This window comes from Vanessa atalanta, chromosome 25, assembly GCF_905147765.1.
Source record: "Vanessa atalanta chromosome 25, ilVanAtal1.2, whole genome shotgun sequence".
Lineage (NCBI taxonomy): Eukaryota > Metazoa > Arthropoda > Insecta > Lepidoptera > Nymphalidae > Vanessa > Vanessa atalanta.
The window spans coordinates 4,189,667-4,212,817 of NC_061895.1; the positions used below are offsets into that span (position 1 = coordinate 4,189,667).

General features: G+C 30.6%; 2 protein-coding genes and 1 non-coding gene across 5 annotated transcripts in view; 2 read left to right on the forward strand and 1 right to left on the reverse strand.

Moving 5' to 3' along the window:
* Positions 1-137: 137 nt before the first annotated feature.
* On the reverse strand, positions 138-17,366 carry LOC125073761 (pyrroline-5-carboxylate reductase). 2 transcript variants are annotated; one of them, XM_047684791.1, is made up of 7 exons: positions 17,146-17,366; positions 7,289-7,372; positions 5,740-5,810; positions 2,520-2,702; positions 1,746-1,958; positions 1,191-1,392; positions 138-286 (listed from the first exon to the last, which is right to left on the reverse strand). In XM_047684791.1, the coding sequence occupies exons 1-7, from the start codon at positions 17,153-17,155 to the stop codon at positions 207-209; spliced, it is 843 nt and encodes a 280-aa protein (XP_047540747.1). In that variant the 5' UTR covers positions 17,156-17,366; the 3' UTR covers positions 138-206. The 2 variants fall into 2 exon arrangements, with proteins under 2 accessions (XP_047540747.1, XP_047540748.1); XM_047684792.1 differs by lacking the exon at positions 17,146-17,366 and adding an exon at positions 9,568-9,629.
* A 4,770-nt stretch (positions 17,367-22,136) lies between these two features.
* Positions 22,137-22,208, forward strand: Trnad-guc. The gene has a single exon. It is a non-coding gene; the product is annotated as a tRNA-Asp (tRNA).
* Positions 22,209-22,765: 557 nt separating this feature from the next.
* LOC125073819 (ankyrin-3-like) overlaps positions 22,766-23,151 on the forward strand; it is a 130,589-nt gene continuing 130,203 nt past the window's right edge. For both annotated transcript variants that reach the window (XM_047684906.1, XM_047684905.1), the window contains exon 1: positions 22,766-23,013. In XM_047684906.1, coding sequence (XP_047540862.1) covers positions 22,918-23,013 — 96 coding nt within the window. In that variant the 5' untranslated portion in view covers positions 22,766-22,917. The remainder of the gene's footprint in view (positions 23,014-23,151) is intronic.

The window sequence follows — 23,151 nt, forward strand, 5'->3', positions numbered from 1 at the left end:
GTATTTAGTTTCATACAAATTAAGAACCACTGAGTCTTAAAGTAGCTACTATATCAACATAACATTCGGTCATCTATAGCATCATTTTCCTATTGTATTATAATGTAGGGCCGATTTTATAAATAAAACAAAAACGATATATTTTAAATGCTTTTTAATATAAAATTAGTTCCGAGACTCTTTATATTTCCATGTGATCAAATTGTTTATTGATTAAGCTCTTTGTTGACTACTTTACATCTATCAGTCGCTGCCATTACTGCACCGATGACTGCTGATCTGAATCCTAAAAAACATAAAAATAAAATGAAAAATATTCTGTAACAACTTTTTACAAATACAAACATTTTTTGAATTATTAAAAAATAACGTTTGTTTTTTTTTTGGTTTTGGCTTTTATTTATGCCAAGAGGGCACAGATTATTTCGCCAAAGTCACGTGCGAAAAAAAAAAAAAAATAACTCTCCGGTAGAATAATCATTGAAGATAGCACTATTTTATTTACCCTCTAAATGTACCTCCTATATTGTAATAATAATGGGTATGCTAATGTTTAAAACTTTAAATCAAGTTATTAATTATTTCTATCATTTGCTCAGATGATTTGGACATATATTTTTCATCAATCTAGTTGAAAAATAGTCAATTATATAATGTATAATAATACTTGTATTGTTAATTTGCATCGTCTGAAAATTTAAGCGAGTATAGGAGTGTAACTATTTTTACTCAAAAACGCAAAGTAATAATTAAAGTATTGGTACATTAAACTATATTAATTAATTTGTAAAAGGGCTTCAAATGTAAGGTCAACCATTTATATAAACATGGAAGAGACATGGACCAAGAATAGATCCCCGTTGGACCCCGCATATTTATATGGTAGTGACATTTATATATATTTTTGGTCAATGTTTAATATTTTACGCAATCAATATCCATTTATAAGTTACAAAATAGTTGCTTTAAGCGTCTGATGACTCTCGGGTTTCATAGCATATTTTTGATTAATCCAACGTCTTGTAAATAATTTATTAAACATTGTTACAATATAAGATGAAATGACATCTAATACCATGTATATACATTAGATATCTCCTGATAGATCCTGATAGATTTGTCGTTTTTCAATTTAAAGGTATTATCTTAATGATTGATATTTTAAATAAAAGACTGATAAAAATTAGTACCGTTTTGTTCTAAATGATAAGTTCCTTCCGCGGTGGATCCTCCCGGTGATGTCACATTGTCCTTCATAGCTGCAGGGTGACCGCCATTACGCAACATGGCCGCTGAGCCGAGAGTGGTTTGTGTTGCCAGTCGCATAGCTAAGTCACGTGGTAAACCGCAACGTACTCCACCGTCTGCTAACGATTCAATTAGCATATATACCTGTAAATAAATATAAGAAATTATTTACTTAACTAAATTTTAAGCATTACGCAATTCAAACTTCTGACTACATCCAAGCTTCGGCTAACTAATAAAACATTGTTTAGTCTGATAAACCTGATGATGAATTTTTACGCTACTTGATATGAATCCAAAATTTTATAAGCCGCATCGTTGGCTTAGAGTACCTAGGCCATTTTATACTTATATAACTTAGTCGGATTATAGAAAGTGGCTATGATTTGTTTCGGGAGATTTGTTGATTCAAATATACAATTGTCTCGGGAGCTCATTTAAAAAGTGATCTTCTTCTGCTTAAAAAAGAGCACCATACAAAATTATATTTAACTAACGTAAGCAGGTCCACTTCCACTTAAAGCGGTGACAGCGTCCATCTGATATTCAGGTACTTCATCACATGTGCCCACGGCTCTAAATAACTCAGCCGCGATCTTTGCATCTTCGGCTGTTGCCTTGGAACCTCTGCTTAAAGCTGCCGCGCCTTCTTTCACAAGCGCTGGAGTGTTGGGCATAACGCGAATCACGCGCGCTTCTATTGGGAGAGCCTGTTAAAATAAACTAAGTCATAAAATTGTTACATTATTATAAGGCCGAATGTTAAATACGTTGACGTTACAAACTATATTTAGTAAAATATACAATGTTTATTTAGAAAATATAAATTATCCCAATGTGAAAGTTGTATTTATTTTTTATTAGAAAATATTAAACAAAGAAAGTATATTCACCTTTAATAAAAAGAAGATAAGATAATCATTATAATTAGATACTGTAGCTTGTCTCTGTCAAAGTATCGTTTTATTTATTTGTTTTCATACACTGGTTTTATTTATATTATTAAACAGAAGAAAACCGTTTTAACATTTATGTAAATAATCGAAATGAGGCCTAACAAATACTTTAATACCGTAATAAAAGTTAGCACATTGTTTAATGAATACAACGCCAAAGGCCCTGAATTTAATAAACGTTCTCAAGAAATAGTTACATAGACAACATTAATGATTTATGTGGTTCTGAAATCCTCAAACAGGATTATTACTGGGAGCAGTCCAAAGAATAGGAAAAATATCAAGATTAAGGATACACCAATTATTAAAACGAACCTTCTCGATAGTTCCTGTAGACACTCCCATGGCTACTGATATAAAGAGTTTATTCTTCGATGCTGGAAGGCCCTTGACATCTTGCAAGGCTGGCACTACCACATCTGGTTTGACAGATATGATTACAATTTCCGATCTCTCAACCACAGACTTGTTCTCAAACAGGGCTGTTGCTCCCAAGCTCTGAAAATATATTAATGGATATTTTAAATAATCTGATTTGACTAAATTCATAGGAGTATATGTATAATTATGATGACATTTGGACATATTTAAATTTGAAGGACAAGTTTAGACTTGAAAGTAGATTCCGAAGGCGCTAGAAGAAGAACAGAAAACAGATAGATGAATGGACTTCAAAAAGGATAGCAGGGAGTCTAGAAGGGAGTTACTTAGGATATGAATGAACTGATATATTTTATTATTTTTTCGGGATAGGCTTATGACTCCGCTCCAACTAATGGTAAGTAGAAGTGGAGACCAAATGCGAAGACGGCCAGTACAGTCAGGAAGAATGAACGGCACTAGTCGCCCTCGCCATGCCGGTCCTTAAGATGCCTCTTCACGGCTCGTTTGAAGGAACCCAGGTTATATGAGGAACACGCGTTCTGGTAGAGTATTCCATTGTATAGACGAGTGACGATTATTTAAATTATTTCGTATATTCTTTAATGATTCGCATTAATTAGTTGAGTGTGAAGAAATGAGTTAGGCCTTGATTATATTATGAATTTATGATTTTATTTCATAAATAGATTCAGCGTGAATACAAACTAATTTAAAAAAATAGAATAAAAAATTTTATTAATATTTTATTTAATTAAATATTCATCTAATGCAAGAAAGATGTATAATAATTATTATTTATTCAAATAATATGTAGGAAATATTAATAGATTTTATTAAGCCAAAAAAATATCGGCTCGAATTATAAGGATAAGGGTTTTCACATTTTATGATACCGTTAGACGTTTTTATGACTTATTATCTTTTGGGTATTTCAAACTTCAAACGCAAAAGTTTACACACTGCGTTTCACAGCGGTAATTAAAACGAGAAAATAAGAACAGAATAACTAAATTAAGCCTCAAAGCTAAACAGTATAAGGTCGTGAGGTTAAACCTCAAGATTAAGGCTGACTATGCTCTATTGCAACCATATCAGGAGAAAAGCCAAATAAGCAAAATTTGACAGCAAATTGACGCGATGTCATTGGTCGAGAGAGCTTGATTAATCTATGGTATTCACTATGGATTTGCGAAAGAATGGCGTTAGGAACGTCGGTGAAACTGTTATCAGGATTTTGGAAGATAAATTAAAGTGTATATATAACACTATTACATTTAACAAAGAAGTCAAATGTAATAGTTTTGTATTATAATATAAAGGTATATTAATTACTAGCCCACGATTCCGTGCGCGTTTGAATTTAATAAAAGTTATTTTTCAGTTTGCAGATTTTACCATACTGGACAGTATTTGGACATTGCAGCGTGACTTTATTATTATTTTAGCGGTTATTTGAATATTACAAACAGACACTCCAAGTTTATTATATGTATAGAAGACGAAGTTTTAATAGTGCACGATATAGCTACGTTATGAGCAAATCGCATGAAATACGTAAATCTTTTTGATTAATATAAAACATGTTTGTCTTTCTATAACAATGAATAAAGAACATTGATGAAGATTACGAGCTCGCTCTTTATATTAACGAAGGTGACATCCATCTTAAATTAGAACAACGTTTCTATATACATAATACCTTATCTATAGACTACTGAGTGACTGCAAAGTCAAGGTTCTGTGACGTAGCAGTATTGTGTATTTGAACTTATGATATACGCAATTTGCAGATCATATTTAAACGTGAATAGTGATAAGTTATTTATCTTGTGCAAATGTAAAGATGACTCGTAAATATGAAAATTTTACAAAAAAAAATTCAGATTGTTTTTTGAGGCAGACAGACATCTAACTCTGCAAACATATTGTTTTATAAAATACTAGCAACTTGCTCTGGCTTCGTGTGTGTGAAATTTATTTATAAATTAAATTATAATAATATTAAAATATAATTTATACCCTATAGCTGACCGTACCGACCGTAAGATAAGAGGGCCTTGGGCTAACACTACTTAGGGGCCCACCTAAGACATATCTGAACGTAGACTTGAAACCATACAGTAAAGTTATGGATTCTTTCGCATTATCGTCTATTTTTGATTTCGACTTGACTTAGCCGAGGCCTCCTTGAAACTACGGGGCCCCGGGCTGAAGCCCAAAAAGCTATATGGTAGATCCCTGTCTCTACCAGTGAAAAACAAAAGAGATTTGGATAAATATATTAGTTCCGGATATTACTTATATACAAACAAACAAATTGTACATCTAATATTTGTATAGATAATTTGACAAACACTAAATTCTCTAATGTTTTGCTTTACAAGTATATTGTAGGTGAAAGTTTAAAACGTGATATGGTCTAACGTTACCACATTTTTTTTATCAGATCAATTGTATAACAAATTTTATTTAATGAAATGATTTGTCTGGTAATTATTTGTCAAATTAATTGTTCTTAGAACCACTATACAAAGTATTGGTATTGTACAAAGATGAAATTATTATTCATAATTTTGTTAAAAGCTCTTTATGAAATTACAGCACTTATAATTTTAACTTCATAATTACGAGGATATAAATTAGATGAATGAAAATAATTGAATGAATTAGATTAATGTAATTTGAATATATTTTAATGAAATAATGTATTTTTTATCTAGGTGGTTAATTTAATTTGAATATCGAAAGGAAATTTGAAAACTACGTACCTACGGTGCGAACGTACGTACTGTCAAATTACGAAGATCGTAATAGCTTCTCCTTCCCATTATTTCCTTAAGAACTTAACATAACATTATAAAATTTTTAAAAGTATTAAAATGAGTTCCATAATGAGATTTAGTAAATGTTTATGAAATGCAAATAGGTATGTGTATAGAAGATCGGTGAAGGAAATTGGCATGAAATTTTTTTAAGTAATTCATCTTATATATTAAACCACGTTCTAAATATGCGTTATTGATGAAACTTAAATGACTCCAACGTGTTTTTACTTGAGTTTTGATCTATCTTCTATTAACGAAAACATCAATATGATACGTACAATCAATAGTCTCGTAAAAGGTCATATTACTATTGAATTACTATTTACCTTAAACGCTTCGGCACTGACTGTATCTGCTGGATGACAGCTAGCTGTGATTTCATCGGGTTTTGCTAATCCTGTGAACAAAATATTAATAACATATACATCTGGATATACCATTGACATATATAGTAGTACATATAATGGGATTTACCCGTTTGATTTCATTTTCGTCGTATTTAAAAGTACCTATTGTAAAGTACAGTCATTTGATTTATGTTCATATATATGAACAGTTTTAGACGAAACAGTTCAGTATCTTCTCTTCCTCTGTTTGTCAATCGATTTTCTTTTGTTTGACGTGATTTAGTTTCAGAAATAAAGAGATATAAATAATATATATACTTATACCTATTTTTTCTACTGGTTGTTTGTGCATCGTTATATAAACGCCAAATATATATTATGTAGCTGATAATATAATTACTGTTACGACGAAATTTTATTATTAGGAATTATAATTGTTTTTTTTTTACAGTATAAAAAGATCGAATATTTCTCTATGATAACTTAAACGGGTTTTATGTCAGCATTTAAATGAATACTACTATTAAGTTTTATTACTTTAATTTATTCGTTAAAAATTAATAATTATCTATGGGATCGTCTTATTATTTGTTTATAACACTAATTAATACGTAAATAAATAGAATTAAGATATATACGAGACTAAATACTTATAGTGATAATAATAAATCGAGCTTATTTAATCTGGTTACAGTGATAACTAATACTTAGTGACGTTAAACGCCTGTTTTTAGGGTTCCGTACATCTATGGAAAAAACCTCTTTTAAAATTACTTCGTTGAACGTCTCTGCGTCAAGGCCCCTTTTCTTAGGAACCCCTTTTCTTGCGTAGAAATGTAAAGAATTAAATAACATACTAAAATTAATACCAAATGCTAAGGTCTGTGCCGTGGTGTCTTGGAGCTGTTAGGAAATCAAACCTCTAAGTGTACGCTGTAAAATAACACGGAGGTTTATGCCGCATTTAATTTACTTGTTGTTAGGGCTTTGTGCAAGCCCGTCTGGGTAGGTACCACCCATTCATCAGATATTCTGCCACCAAGCAGTAATACTTGGTATTGTTATGTTCCGATTTGAAGGGTGAGTTTTCCAGTGTAACAGGTATAAGGGACATAACATCTTAGTTCCCGAAATTGGTGGCGCACTGGCGGAGTAAGGGATGGTTAATATTTCTAACAACGCCAATGTCTATGGGCGGTGGTGACCGCTTAACATCAAGAGGCCCTTTGCCAGTCCGCCTACCAATGACATAAAAAAAAATTGCATACATACGCAAAGAGAATCAAAACTTATTGTTTACTTCCTGTTGACTTATATCATCATAAGCATGTAAAATTTCAAGAAACGATATTTTCTTCCATAAGTATACGAATAACGAAAATCGTAAATTTGTTTTTACACCAGAATCTGCTAATCTGTCAATCTGGTGGTACGGAACCCTCAGTATGCGTGACCGATTCATGTTTGACCCGTTTTTAAATTAGATATGATATATATACACAAACAGGCGTAAAAATCATTCATTTACCTGCAGATATAAAGCCATTCGCCAACGCATACGCCAATCTGCCGCCGCCAATAAAACCGATCTTCATTGCTTCTTTCAATGATACTGAAAGAAAAACAATAATAATATGACATATTTGTGTTCATTATCCAAATATTGCCTACCAGGAACGTATTATTAATACTAATCTAATCTCTGACTCGGTAAGCCATCATGTAATCCACGTGTTATTAGCCATTGGCATTTCGTTATAAAAATATAATGTCGTAACAAATAAATAACGTACTCATAAATATTTAGAAAAAACACAGTTTGCTTTATGGTAAGTGTATCAATGCCCATACACATATAATATTCATTAGTATAATATACACTCACCATTTAAACCGAAACACAACAATACTAAGTATTGGGTTGGTTGAAGAATATATGATGAGTGGGTGGTACCTACCCAGGCATACATAAAGCCCTACCACCAAGTAATTAATTTAGATCGATAATAATAGAAGTGTTAGATTCGGTTTAAAAATTTAATTATTTTCTCATTAAATTTTAGGTTTTTTTAATGTATGTTCTGAGATGGGTACATAGGATTAAGACCTTTGCGCTTATAGCGTTTAGACAAGTCAATTTTATATACTCGCATATCATCACAATATTTCAAATGATTCCGCAATTTAACAGTATTTCATTCATACAGTATCATTTTGACCATTATTTCCGTTTCCAATAAATATAATATTAAGTACATAATAGATACTGTGATAATTGAGTACTGTCAAATGCATAAGTTTAGTAATAATGTACCTACATTATAACTGTATTGTTTATTGACAAATTTATCAACAATACATTATGAATTAATAGCAAATTTAATTTACGCAGTTTAATTAACCCATAGAGATAAGATCTAAACACTATTATGATTAGTAATCCAATCGGCTTAGTATTCAAGAGTGGAAAATTTATATGGTACCTTTTGTATTCAACAATTTATAATAATATACAAAAATTAAACGGTTGTCGTGTGTCAATTTGTTTCTTAAACTTAGATTTTAATTTTAATGTTTATTTTTTAATAATAAAAATGCTTAAAGTATTTAGTTATGACATATACTTAGTTATGACACCCAATAAAAAAAATAATAACATATCGAGAACTTTCTTCGGTCGTTTAAAATTATAAATCATTTCTCAACTAGCTATTCGCTCCGGCTTCACTTGGGCACAATAATATATATATATATATATATATATATATTAAAGAACAAACATAAAAACATAAATCCTCTTTTGTCTGACTGGGAAATTTAATTCTCGGTTTTTCTCTACTTTAATATAAATGCGTATAAATTTTCTTCTTGAAACACTGTGTTTATTGATGAAAACCGCATTTAAAGCGGTACAGACATAGGAAGAGACTTTGTTTTATACTATATAGATATTATACATTAGCCTATCATCTATCATTCATCCAGCTAAAAATGTCTATTAGACTCGTAGTAGACTCTACCTATTCGTTAGTATCATTATTAAAGTAAAATTAACAATAGAAGTCCACGCCGTATGTTCAATAACAGAGCAACGGTATCATACTATCTTAAGCGATTCAATTTACATACATTTTATCGTTTAAAGAAAGAGTTTCAAAAATCGAACATGCCAACTATTTTTATTAAAAAGGCAACATCGTATTTTGAAGTGCATTTTAATCATTTATAAAGTTTTAATCGCGTTAAAACTAAAATACAGTTTTAGTAGAAAGAAATAACGCAATTCCGCAATTAAATATTAAAAGAAAGATAATTATTTTTGTATGTTTGCATGGAAGACCACGTGGTAGGATTTTTCATTTTATAATTATTTTCATTAAACACGAACAACGAGTAAGAAACACGACGAAGTCACGATATTTTAAAATACAATCCACTTTTGTACATATAATAAAGTTCAAACATTTATTATATCATACAACATAGTAAAGACGAGTAGTGAAGACATTAAGGTGATTTATTTATAGTTACAAAACGGATGTCACTAATAATAATTGGCACTTACTTCGCTTCTAAATAACTTCTGAAAATTCAACAAAAAGTAAACAATATTTTTGAAGACCCAAAAAAAATAATAGTTACGTAATATACCAAAAAATAATAATTACTGAAATTTTTTTAGGATTTTATTTTAAATCTATTTGTTTAATTTAAGTGGAATTATTTATCTACGTTGTGTTAAATAAAAAAGGATTTATGGATGTGTTGTATATTTAATTATAATTAATATGTAATTTTAAAACTTACATTATTCTTACGTTGACGTGTTGTCGAAACAATGTCTGATTTTGAACTGAGACTTCTATGAGGTTATCTCTTATCTGTATGGATCAATATAATGTGAACTTGCGTTATCAATGCTTTTGTATTTTTTAGTATATTAAAGCGTTTTAGCGTCTATGATAAAATTATTTTTTATGTATCTAATTTATATGGTTTCAGAATTACTTTTTTATATTCGATAGTATATCTTACATTATCGAATATCAATCTCTATGTTTATTGTTCAAGATATTTATATTAATTATGTATTTAGATAACAAACTATCAAAATAATGCATTTGATCGTTGTTTTTAATAATTAGTGAAACCTTTTTTTAATGGTATTTATACTAAATTCATGAGGGTTTTTCCTATGGATGTCGACGTGAAATAAAAATAAATCTGGGATATAAAATGTGTGACTTAACAAAAGCTATATTAATGTTATGTATGCGAATTAAATAAATAAATAAAAATATTTTTTTTTTTAGATTTAATATATTAACATCTCCTGGACTAGCTGTGCTCCTGACTAATCTCTAACAATAAGGCTATTCTCCATCTGCTCAGAAGATATTATAGCAAAAGTGTGTATAATCGCAAGTGCACTATTTCTATTTCACTGACTCCCATAATCCGCTGGAACAAATCCGACGCGATCGGAAAAAGATCAGGCGCAGGCTTTACGTGCCTTACGAGGCACGGGTGTGTAAACACAGCCGACTTCCAGCTCCGGGTTGCTACTGAGAATCAATAACTTATACAATAACTAGAAAATAATCTTAAATAAAATAACTTATTATCTAGATCCGGGATTTGAACCTAGGACAGTACAAATACTATTTTAAAAGTAACTATATTAGTATTACTATGACTTATTGCATTGTTCAACTACTAATTAAATTATGTACTAATTATTATTTACAGAGTCAACGTAGTCATTCCATCAAGGATATTGAGATTTAGATTGTTGTATCAACTTTCGCCGGCGGTTTTGGGAACTATCAAGAAAAGAACGTACTCCTTCCTTAAAGGACGGCAACGCATCTGCAAGCCCCCGGTGTTGCAGATGTCCACGGGCGGTGGTACTCACTTTCCATCAGGTGAGGCTCCTGCTCGTTTGCCACCTATCTATTATTTTTTTCATTTCATTTTATAATAAAAAAATAAATAAATATCATATAAAAACTTCGCTAAAAGTAAGTAGTCTTTATTTTTTCTACATTCACGGTACGAATTAATGATTAATATGAATACTTAATATCATTAGCCAATTAAAAAAATAATAGAGCTTATCAATTCCGTCTTTCTTGTGTGCATGTTCTTCGATATCTTCGTCGATAGTGAACCAGTTTTAAAAGTAGTATTTTTAATGCTATAAACATATCAGAGAGATTATATTTAAATATTTGAATATCGTATATATGTGAGAATAATATATGTAAGAACAAGAAGCGTCAATAGCGCAAAGGTTTACGGGCCGCCAAGCGATTTAGGGGGGGGGGGGGAGGTATTTAATATGTAGGGGCTAGCCCCTACATATTAAATTTTACTACCTAATTAATAATACTACCCATATTTTTTTTAAAATAATTAATAGCAATGCCCCAAATTATATAAGGAATTACTAATATCTATTTACTCCTCCTTTTAAGCTTATCACTTGTATTAAGAGCGGATACGACAATAGCTCAAGGGGTCAGGATCGATCCTGACCTAGGATCTGAAAAAAAATTACTTGAAAAAAGGATCTAGAAAAAAAAACAAAGAACTTTTAAAAAAAAGGGAAAAGTTTAAAAAACTAATGTAACTAACATAACAGGTGCCAGGTGGACTGGTTGTTTTCTGAGCAGCGGATCGGAACTGCGATTGAACGGGGAAATTCTGCAAGAATTCTTGCCACCATTCCACGCGGCCATGATTTGTATGGTAGAGTTTTTTAATTTTTACTCGTAAATAAGTAATACTAATGATTCTTATTTTAATAGATGAATTATTATTCGTTTCGGAACTTTTATTTAAAACTAAAAAATGGTGTATAAATGTATCCCGCCTTGATCTTATCATCTAGATTTAAGACGTATGTCCGTCTTATTGCACCTACTGTTGAGAGACGGACTGGTTCAATTTTGGCTCAGAGATACGGAATTGTGATGCAACAGGGTTTATTCTTGCAACCATTCCACGCGGTTATAATTTGTACACTTATTTTTTATTTGTAAATAATTATAATTTTAAATCTCTATATTTTTTTTAATTTTGTATTCGGCGGTGATCACTTACCATAGGGTGCCTCATTTGCTCGCTATTTGGAGCCATAGACAGCAAAATAGCAACACAAAATGTGTGAAGGTTCACTTTTGTACAACCTTATAGACTGCTTGATATTTTTAAAGACTGTCATAATTTAACATAATTTAAGAACAAGCTGAAGTTATATATTGCAATATATATTATATTCTAAGCGCATTCTGTATTAATACTTTGTAGCGTAAAGAATAAAAAAAGCGCTCGATCGCCTGTCACAGTCTTGGGTTTACTTTTTGGCGCGAAGTTTGGGTGCTGCATATTTCTGAGTTATAGAAAAATTTTCACTTTCGTTAGTTTTTGTTATTAATTATTTAAAGTAATAAATTCTATTTTTGATTGTTATTTGTTATTATAAAGTCACATAGTTATAACTCTATTCCTTTTAATAAGTCATTTTCACTTCTTGTAGGTAACAACATAGTATATTTGATCCATTTATATTAGTAAAATATTTATGTTACTTTAATTAATTTCGATTAAATTGTAAATGGTTTGGATATAATAGGTTAGCTTGAAATAATTTATTTACATAATGCATGATCCTGTGTAAGTACTTAAATGTATAAACTCTATTTAAGTAAACGATATGTTTTTTATGAGATATAATGTCTGCACGATCAACGAATGAACGAATACTAACTCTATGTTTTTATATCATCTATTTAATCACCGTATATTTGATAATCAGATGCGTCTATCATAATTAATCATTATTAATATTTATTTAACAGGAGATTTAAATGTATTAATGACGAAGGATAATACTATTTGTAAGATTACATAATGACACGAAAACATTTTTTTGTCGAGGGGAACTTCGGATGGGTCCTGGGAGGCAATTGGGTTATGAAGACTTTTTACACAAAAGGGTGTAACCCTACTGACTTATCGGAGGCAGAAAGTTTTTTTTAGATGTTTTTTTGCTAAGCTATATACTTTTCTGTATGGATGACAGAAGAAAATTCCACTCGAGCTTTAAATCGATAGTAATACCTAAAAATCGTGCTATCACTCATACTAACATTACTTATTAGTAACGAATTTGCATCAGCAAATGAAACAACATCAAAAATATCTTTAAGTTAAAAAGTGAGATCATTTATAAATATCAGAACGCCTATAAAGCCTAAAATCGCCAACAAATTCGTAACTCGGCGAAATTTTGTAGATTTGTTTAGTAAGGTAAAATAACTTACCGTGTTATTTTGCAGCGTCGTGGGTTGAAGGGAAAGAGTTGAAAAGGGGTGAAATGCGTTTTTTGTTAAAACCACTGTTAAAAAAATTATTATAGCACTTAGGAGTTAGTATGGATTTTGGTTAGTAACAAATAACCTTGTAGGGCTATTTTTTATTACGTAGGATTGAGACAAATTTGACATTTAAAAGGAAAGCGTTAGTCTACTGTGAAGACTGGAACGCAAATTTCTACACCGCAATCTCTAATTTTTCAAAGTTTGTATGTCCGTATTAATATTTAATTTGTCGTTGGATGTAGCGGTGAGGGTAAACATCCCGAGGAAACCTGCATATCCGATTCTGCATACCCTCGATATGCCAATAAAACTATGTTTACTATTTATTTGTTTACTAATTTCTAAGTATTTCTGAAAACGAAGGAACCCTCGTCTTTCATCCCCTATTAAAACCGCTTTGGAATGAAGATTCAGCCTTTGAACTTTAATAAATGCCCCTCTATTTTTTCTATTTTATATACATTTTCAACTTCTAAATTAGATAGATATTCGTATCAAATTTGATCAAAACCTGTTCTGTAATATAAGGTCAATAAACAATTGTAATGTAAAGAGTAATGTTTATTGTCCATGAAATGCATGATTTCTTTTTTTCCAAAACATCTCCAAGGTTCTTAAGATACGTTATCAAAAATGATTAAAAGGTTTAATCGTTTTTAAATAAAGTCAACAAATATTTCCTTTTGTGTATTTATCATATAACTTACAATGCTAAGAGTGCATTCACCCCGATGGCAAAAATACCATCAACTAATACTACTAATACTTATACAGACCGACATATATATATATATAAAATGCTTGTTTCTATGTTTGTTACTCAAGGACCTACCTTACCTCATCACAAATAAACTGTCGATCTTTTACTTTGTTCAAGCCACTAGGTATGTAGCATCCACTCAGCACATATTCATCAACCAAATAGCAATACTATGAATAAATGGAGCGTTTTCCTAGAAATCAGTGGTAGTGGTGGATCAACCAGTAGTATAGAACTTTTACTTTAACTTTTATTTTGAACCCACGATCTAGGGATCTACACCCTTACTAGCTAGTCAATAGACCAACGAGGCAGAAAACGTTTGCAAAATAATGTTACTTTATTAACATAAAGTAATTTTCAAGAGCATTTTGGAAGTTAAACTTATTTTGGCACATTGAGCCAAAAGTATCAGTAGCAATTATTTAAAAATATGACATAACTTTTTTTTATCTCGATTTTATTAGGATGTGTGATTTTTTGTGACAAAAATGAGGCAATTTAAGATTGTTTTTATTTTTATTAAGTTCATATAAGATTATTTAAGTTTTAAAGTTCTATCGTTCTACATTTGAATTTTTGGAGAAACGTTTATGATTGACGCAAAAGTCAAAGTTTATTCAAGTGTAAGTAAATCTTCGCTCTTATCCAAACAGTACATAATACAAATTGTCACACATACTACTGTTTTTACTATACCTGACTCCAGTCTTATCTGATTACTATTCCATTGGATTATGAGATTGAAGGGAATATAGAGTGCATCTGTGTTTACGCTTACACTCGACAGTTGAGCATTATGTCATATCCAGCGCTTTTGACCAAAATCAGTCAGATAGACATCATAACAAGTATCAAGATTGTTTTTATAAATAGAGTATAACACAATTTCGCTTTTATAAGTCAATTGGTATAAATTAGTCTGGAACTATTCAATTCCTATGTCTGGAAATATAATCTAGCTATATAATATAGTACAGAGTAAGTGGTGTCTGTTTATTAAAGTCAATTCATTACATTTAGCCTTGTTGTCAATTTACTTTGCAATGAGTAGGTACTAATAGAAACACGCAAATGTTTGCAATATGCACTGTATCTTATATAACGTGACAAGCATATATTATTGTATTATTATTTTATTAAACGTTACAACAACTTGTTCATTTAATAAAACATTATTAATTTGCGTTGCATTTAAAAACCAACGTGTAAATAATGTTTTGTCTCGATAATATTATTAAGACACAACAAATGATTTTTTTCATTGATAACAGAAAGTTAATTAAGTGGTGATTCGTTGTGTTAATATGATTTTTTGCTGTTATTTTTTATCGCAATATTCGGGGTCGGCAGAGATATACATACAAGAGAAACATAGACAATTTTACTATTTTTTACCAAAGAAAATGACATATTCCTAAAAGTTGGAAGGTACCTAACACTACGAGCTCATCGAGACATCACCTGATGGTATTTCGAATGCGTTAAAAGCGTATGCAATTTTCTGATATTAATACAATAAAACGTAAGGTTTATTCCAGGTAAGCTCATTCTTCTTTATATCCTACGGGTTCATAATGGAATTCTACTGAAAATAATTGACAGTTATCGAGACTCTTTCGTGCGGATCTTTTTACTTTTATGTCTTACATTATTATATAATTTAAATTGGCATTCTTAAATACATTAAGGGAGCAGCGTGATTACATAATAATATGTGCTTGCTATTTTTATAGGTCGTAGCTTAGACACACTAAACAGTTTGTATTAATTGTTAAATTATATAGATAAAAAGCATAACTGAATTACTCCTGTTTACATATATATACAAAATGTAGATAATCGTGATTCATCGGGAACTAGTCACTTGACTAGATTTTTGTGTGCTACGGATAATGGTCAACATCGATTAAGCCGCCACTTTTTCGAGTTATTGTCAAAAATCGTAAATATGACACCTCGACCCCGCTCGATGCCTAGCTGTGATTGGTCGTGAGTATATGATATATCACAAATAGTCTCTTTGAATAAATTAGTACGATTTCACACAGTAAAATAAATGTACTTAGCAAAAGAAGAATTAAATAAGCAGTTAACTCTGCCAAGATCGTGAAGATTAAAAATATATTTGGTTTTATAATATTCTACGGTTCGAGAATTATATTTTCGATATATTTAATAAAATATAAAAAAATATATTATAGGGATTAAAAATCAATTGGTTGAAAAATCTCGAAGTTACTTTGTAAAAAAACTCTTATTGGGATGGGAAGGACCAAAAATAAATTTAACAAATAGTAGTTATTTTTATAAAAACTTTTATTATTGTTTGTATGTTATTAAATGGTTCAGTTAATTTTCTGTTCAATAGGTACGTGACATTGTATTTAAACCATAGACAAATTACGTCCAATGAGCAGGATTATTTTTTTTATTTTATTTTAAACGCCCTTTTGGAAAGTGTTTCATCGGTTTTTATATACATTTGTTATATAGGAATAAAACATATTAATATTTTAATGCAAATGAACTTTTTTATAATTACATCACATCCAATTGCTATTTTTTTTCACGTAGATACATAGATTATCCCTGCTATCGTTAAATAACAAAACATTGATTCGATTTTCGAACATTTTTTTATTCATAAACATAAATCAGTGATTTAAATAGACACATAGGTAATATTCGTGACTTTTTCTAGTTATTGGTTATTCGGGCTTAGAATGGATTGCGTAAATAAACAACTAATTTATCTGTTTATATGTAAACTTTATAGATAGCATTATTTACAAGGGCATCGTGTTGATTCAATGACAGTTGCGTTTGATGCAAAGTCCAGCTATAATTTGCATGCATACGATCTACTGGGAATTGTAAGTTCTAACTTGCAAAGTGTATTATTTAAAAATAATATTTCTAAGCGACTGAGTAATAAAAACTTAAGATTGTTATCAAATTTAATTAATTACAAGATAAAAAAAAACAATTATGTATTTTGATAAAAAAAATGTAGCTAGCTAATCCTGTATCTAGATTATTGTAATGACAAATATAATACTTATATCGTTTTAATTTTATGTAAGCGATTAAAAAAAACTTCATATAACGCAATGAAAACTTGACCTTTGTCCTGCGGCAAGGAACATAAAATTAAAAAAAAATGATATTAAATTCAAATCAATAAGAACATAGCGACTATTAAAATGTTATATTAAAAATAAATAAATTGTTACTTACATTTAATCATTATGACGTGTGATCAAAGGACACTGAGAATAAATTATCTATTATTATAATATATTAATTATAAATCAGATCTTCGTTTTCACAAAATTCACAAACATAATACGATTTATCGAGACTTTAACCTTATTTGTATAAATTGTATTTTATAATAATTTTACGTCTTTTTATTTTTGATTTACATTATTAGTGTTTAGTGTTTATTGGTCAATAGAACATTTTGTACTGGAGTGCGAACGGACTGAGTGTTCCTTCATTAGGTACAAACGAGGAAAACTGCTCGTAATGTTTATTAATATTATTGATAAGGTAATATATTATTAAAATTGTCATTTATTAATAACATGCAATATTATAGTTGTTTTTTTTTTAATAACCTTTGTAATAAATAAGAGCATAAACATTTTTGTCAAGTGATTAAGTTAGAGTTAAAGACGTAATGACTGTTGAACAAATTTCCTGTAGTTTTGGAATTTCTGTATAATCATGCCGATCTGAAAATCCTATATGTAAAGTACCTAACAGGTTTATTTTAAAATATTTTCCCTATTAACTGGTTTGTTGGTACTGGTCGCCCGCGTCTTTGCTCTCGTTTTAAGGGCTTATCATATTTATTATGGGCGTCAGGTGTTAGGTATAAATACGATTGGGGGTTAAGGTTCAAGCTTACTTCATTCCAAATTTGATCAAATTCGGTTCAAAGGTTTAGCCCTGAAAGCGTAATAGACAGAGAGAGTTATTTTCGCAATTATAATATTAGTATAGAGTAATCTTAATGTTGTCTTAGATTTTCGCGATTATTACACATTGAAATAAAACTAGTTTTTAACGGATTTAATCGCGTATATTAATTATTTTTAACATCCCGACGTTTCGAGCACTTTGCAGTGTTCGTGGTCTGCCCGTGACTTGTGGTCTTATTATCAAACTAGTGAGAATATTATCTTTATTATTTCCTATTACAAGATTTTAACATCTTTAGTCATTGATTCATGATTCTGATTACGATTGTTTCTTTGTATAATTGTTTTAAACTTAGTGAGCTGTTCTACGAAGACTTCTGGCACCAAAATACAAGAACCTAATTATTATAATACATATTTGTCCATAAATATATGATTCAGTCTACGTTGCTCATAGCTCTAGTAAATTGCTTTTTTTCATAATTATCAAGATGAAGGGTATGACTAATATCTAAAGATTGTATTATTATATGAAATAATGTTTTTAAATTCTTTATCAATTGTTTTATACTCGTATCATAATTTTTGACTTTATAAAACGAGTGAAATTTTCTCTATGACAGTACTAAACGATTTGTTTGATAATGCTTATCTTTCTATGCGTCATCAGTGTATGTATTTATTATCCGTGAACCAGTTAATGGGTAACATTATTGGTTGATTGTAATAAAAAATTATACTTTTCATTTCATCTGATAATTGGGGATTTATCAATGAGGTCAATAACATTTATCAGTTTACGAATTTTGTTAACATAGTTGTAGCACATACTCTGTGAGCCCTTTCCATTCGACGGTAAGGATTTCATAGAATACATAAAAAAATACAAAAACTTTGGTTAGTTTTTAGTTTAATTTTTAACCGACTTTACTACGTACAATATCGAAATTGCAATGTTATTAGAATGACAATGATGAATCGTTTGCTTTAGCAGTATATTGTACTTAAATATGTAGATCTGATTTCCAGAATCGACGAAATTACGAGCTAAAGAAGCGTCGTAAAATAGCGGAATGTGCTCCATAAAAATATTTTCTAACAGTTAGAATTAGATCGTCATTTGACAGCCGATTGAAAATAATTAACCCAGTCCTATAAATTCGTGGTAAAGAGTAAAAATTCGGTTGCAGGCTGATTCTTTACAGTAAAATCTTCTATTTGATTTGTTTTAGGAAAATTTCTATTCAAAAGTGACTTCTGAGATTTTTATAAAGATATATATTGAGACGAACTACCAATGCATCCGGTAATATTATGGTAAGTATATCATATAACCAAAGCCAACCGCAGGCAACGTTACGAAAAAAAATCATTAATTACTATTTATTCTCTGATAGGAAAACTTTCAACTGGAAACAAAGTCAGTTACGAAATAGGTATTAACATAAATATCTTATGTACAAATATTTATACGATAAATATACAAACATTCTCGTACCTATCTCCGAAACATACTAATGATATCAATGTTGACACAATTATGCAAAAGTCTTAGTAATATTTACTTGGTATAATTTTACCGACTACTTTGTGTTTAGCAATTGAATTTTGAATATTATAACATTTTTTAATTTACTATACTAATAAATGTTTAATTACTATACTATTAATAACAAGAAGTAGGATAAATTAAAAAAATATAAACAAAACGCAAATAATTCAGAACAACAATTTAGATATGAATACTATTTGTAATCTCACACTTCCTAAAACCAACGCAACCGTTTAAATAATTAGAACAATTATTACAAATTACGAAACTAGTATAATGTAATGATAAAATGAGCTTTGGACGACCACCGCTCCTTAGTGCTGAACTTTCAGTAGGTGAATTCGTTTTATTGCAAGTTCCATTCTGAGTTATTATTAAATGGTCTTTTTTTTCTGAGAGAGCTGAGATCGCCCAGTGGTTAGAACGCGTGCATCTTAACCGATGATTTCGGGTTCAAACCCAGGCGAGCACCACTGAATTTTCATGAGCTTAATTTGTGTTTTGTAATTCATCTCGTGCTCGGCGGTGAAGGAAAACATCATGAGGAATGTTAATTCCACCAACCCTCATTGGAGCAGCGCGGTGGAATATGCTCCAAAACCTTCTCCTCAAAGGGAGAGGAGGCCTTAGCCCAACAGTGGGAAATTTACAGGCTGTTGTTGGTCTTCTTTTCTTCCTTTTTTATTTCTATAATTATTATGTCGCGAACTACATAGATTTTGCGAATACCATTCAGAATAATCATCATTCATCTCTTTAACATCATGTGATACATATATGTACATATGTTGGTAGTTTTCAATTCTTGTAGTCTGGATTGTTAATACATCTCTATAAGATCTAACTTCCGAAGGTTTATCTGTGTTCAAAAAAAATCTGTTGCGTTTTATTAACTCCAGAAAACTATGTTTAATTCCTGCCGGGATTATGTATAATAACGTGTACAGAGACGCATTATTATAACTATTATGATAATGATTGTGATATTATAGATAAAGCACTTCTTCCATCTTCTGTTTTCTATTTTATTATACGAGTACATTACTTAGTTATATATTGTAAGTAAAAAGTTATCAACGGTACGTTTTACTAAACAAATTAAAAAAAAACTTATAAAAAAGTAATTAATCATAATCGGTACGTCCTGGGAACTATGATGCCACGATAGATACAGAGATACAAAAATATAACCCTATTTTTGAGCTGAGGCTTAAAGATAAAGAAAAGCCAAAAGCGAGACCGCTACCAAGCTTGAACTGACGCATCTTCGTCTCGTGATATAAACACAGCATTCTTAGAACGGAATATAATAATTCTGCTTCTAGGTCCTTCAAAAACGTGATTCCTAAGGCAAAGTTAGGTTAAGAGTATATTGACAGAATTGGCGAGAGATTGGTGTATCTTCCTTCAGGAACACGTGCTTTCTGGTCTTTGCAGTTAGTCGTTGGTCTATACCGCGAAAGAAAAAGCGGACCTTTTAGACTCTCTCTTCGCGTCCAACTCGACTCTTGATGACCGAGGAAAGGCACCACCAATAATTTCGCGGTGTGATACAGATGTGTGTAAAGGTTTGTACCTTAAAGACCTGCAACGCACCTGCAAGCCTACTGGTGTTGCGGGTGTTAATCGGCTGTGATAGTCACTTTCAATCAGGTCAGTCTTCTGCACGTTTGCCACCTTTCCATAATAAAAAATTAAAAAACGTCTCCCTTATCTATCTGAAAGCAATAAACTCAACTTCCGTAAGGATGGTCTTACAGTTTTTATCAATGAATTGGTAGGTGCATTATTTATTAGAGTTTTGTATAAACTGGCTGAAATATGATCATCATTGTTGAATGTGTTGGAAAATCAAAAATCACACCGACTTTTATTCATACATACACAGGAGCTTTACTGGTGTGCGTAAAACAAACCAATCCAGAATACGATGTGTACGTTTTATATAGACACTTATTCTTCCCGTGCGAAGCCGGGACGAGTACCTTGTAGTTATTAAAATTGAAATAGTGATTTGAATAAATAAATGTATATTTGTTGTAACAAGCAACCTAACATACTTAGGTTATCAAATAATTCGTAATAATTGGTACTTATATATGTCATCAAATAATTGATATAAAAGTGCCTTAAAGTTATGATAGAAGAAAATATTTTAGGTATAACTTATTATTTAGCATTACTGATAAAATTATTATCAAATAAGTATTCGAAAATTTTATTTTCTGGCGAAAATCGAATACTCCAAAGCCAAATTGTGGTCAAGGTGCGCAATTGCGCGATAAGAAAACTATAACAAATGTATGAATACTGTAAATTCAAAGTATGAACTATGTTATAATCTAACTTCAGGTGGGTAGTTTATTTTTTATGATGTTTTTCTGAAATAGGTAGGTGGACGAGCAAATGGACCACAATATGGTAACTATCATCACTGCTCATAGACATTGGCACCGTTAGTAATTTTAACCATTCTTCACTTCACCAATGTGCCATCGACCTTGGGAACTAAGATGTTATACCCCTTGTGCATCTATTATAGTTACACTGGCTCATTCACCTCTCAAACCGGACCACAACAATACTAATTGCGACTTAGTGGTAGTCTGATGAGTGGGTACTATCAACTCCGCAGACGTGCTTGCATTTTTCACTTAACATATGTATTAAACTTTAAACTTTTATTAATTAAATAAGAATTTTTATTTACCGCGATATCAAATTACAATTTTTCGCAACTATTGCCACCATCCTCGGTAGTATAGTGGTAAGTATCCCCGCCTGTCACGCGGGAGACCGGGGTTCGATTCCCCGCCGGGGAGATTTTTTACTAAACTCCATTTTTTTTAAATAACTTGCGTCCACTTCTTCATAAAAGCAATTTTGCATGAAACGAACAATTTTATTCATTAATGATTAAGTGCGAACAGCGCCATCTATATGTACAGGTTATAACTACGACAAAGATCAGAGACAAATATTTCAGGTCTTACACAATTCTCTTAAAACAATTTGAATAAAAAATGATATATTTAAGTAATGGTAATTAAATTATTTTGTTGTTATACTATGAATGTTTATAGTTATTTGTTTTTAATTTGAAATTATTTACCATTATAATTTTGAAGTAAGTTATGTGCAGTGTTATTACCAATAATATATTTTGTATTTTTATTTATAAACTGAGTTATAAATATTTACAAAAAAGACAAAATAATGCAGTTATATGCCTCTTACTTGTTAATATTTAATTGGGTATTTCGTAGGATTTCAAAAATTTATGTTTAATCTGTTGGTTGTGGCGGTGCTGAGCAGAGCTGACTAGCTGTCAAAACAGTTTTTGTTTCACATTTTACGTTTCATTCGCGCTCGATGCGTCGGCTGCTGCGATGTGTAATGCTGCTGCGACCGTTGCTTGTCTATGGGAGTACTCGCTCGTATTGAATTAGTGGCGTTATATTTTATGATCAGTGAATTAAGAATAATTCATTCAATTCTATGTATGACAGTGAATAAAATAACTATTCGAAAATGGCATTGGAGGGTGTAAAAAGTGAAAAAAGTGAGGAAAACAACGGCAATGTACCAGACGGCAAGGCAAACGGGATCGACAACAAAAGTAAACAGGTAAGAATCGAGCTGGATTTTCTTAGTTTTCCATAGTTTTAGTCACATTTTAGTTTAACGTAATAAACGATAAATTAAACATGCTTTATTTAATAATTCTTCAGTTATCTGAGTAAACGGTTGTTTAAATTATATTTT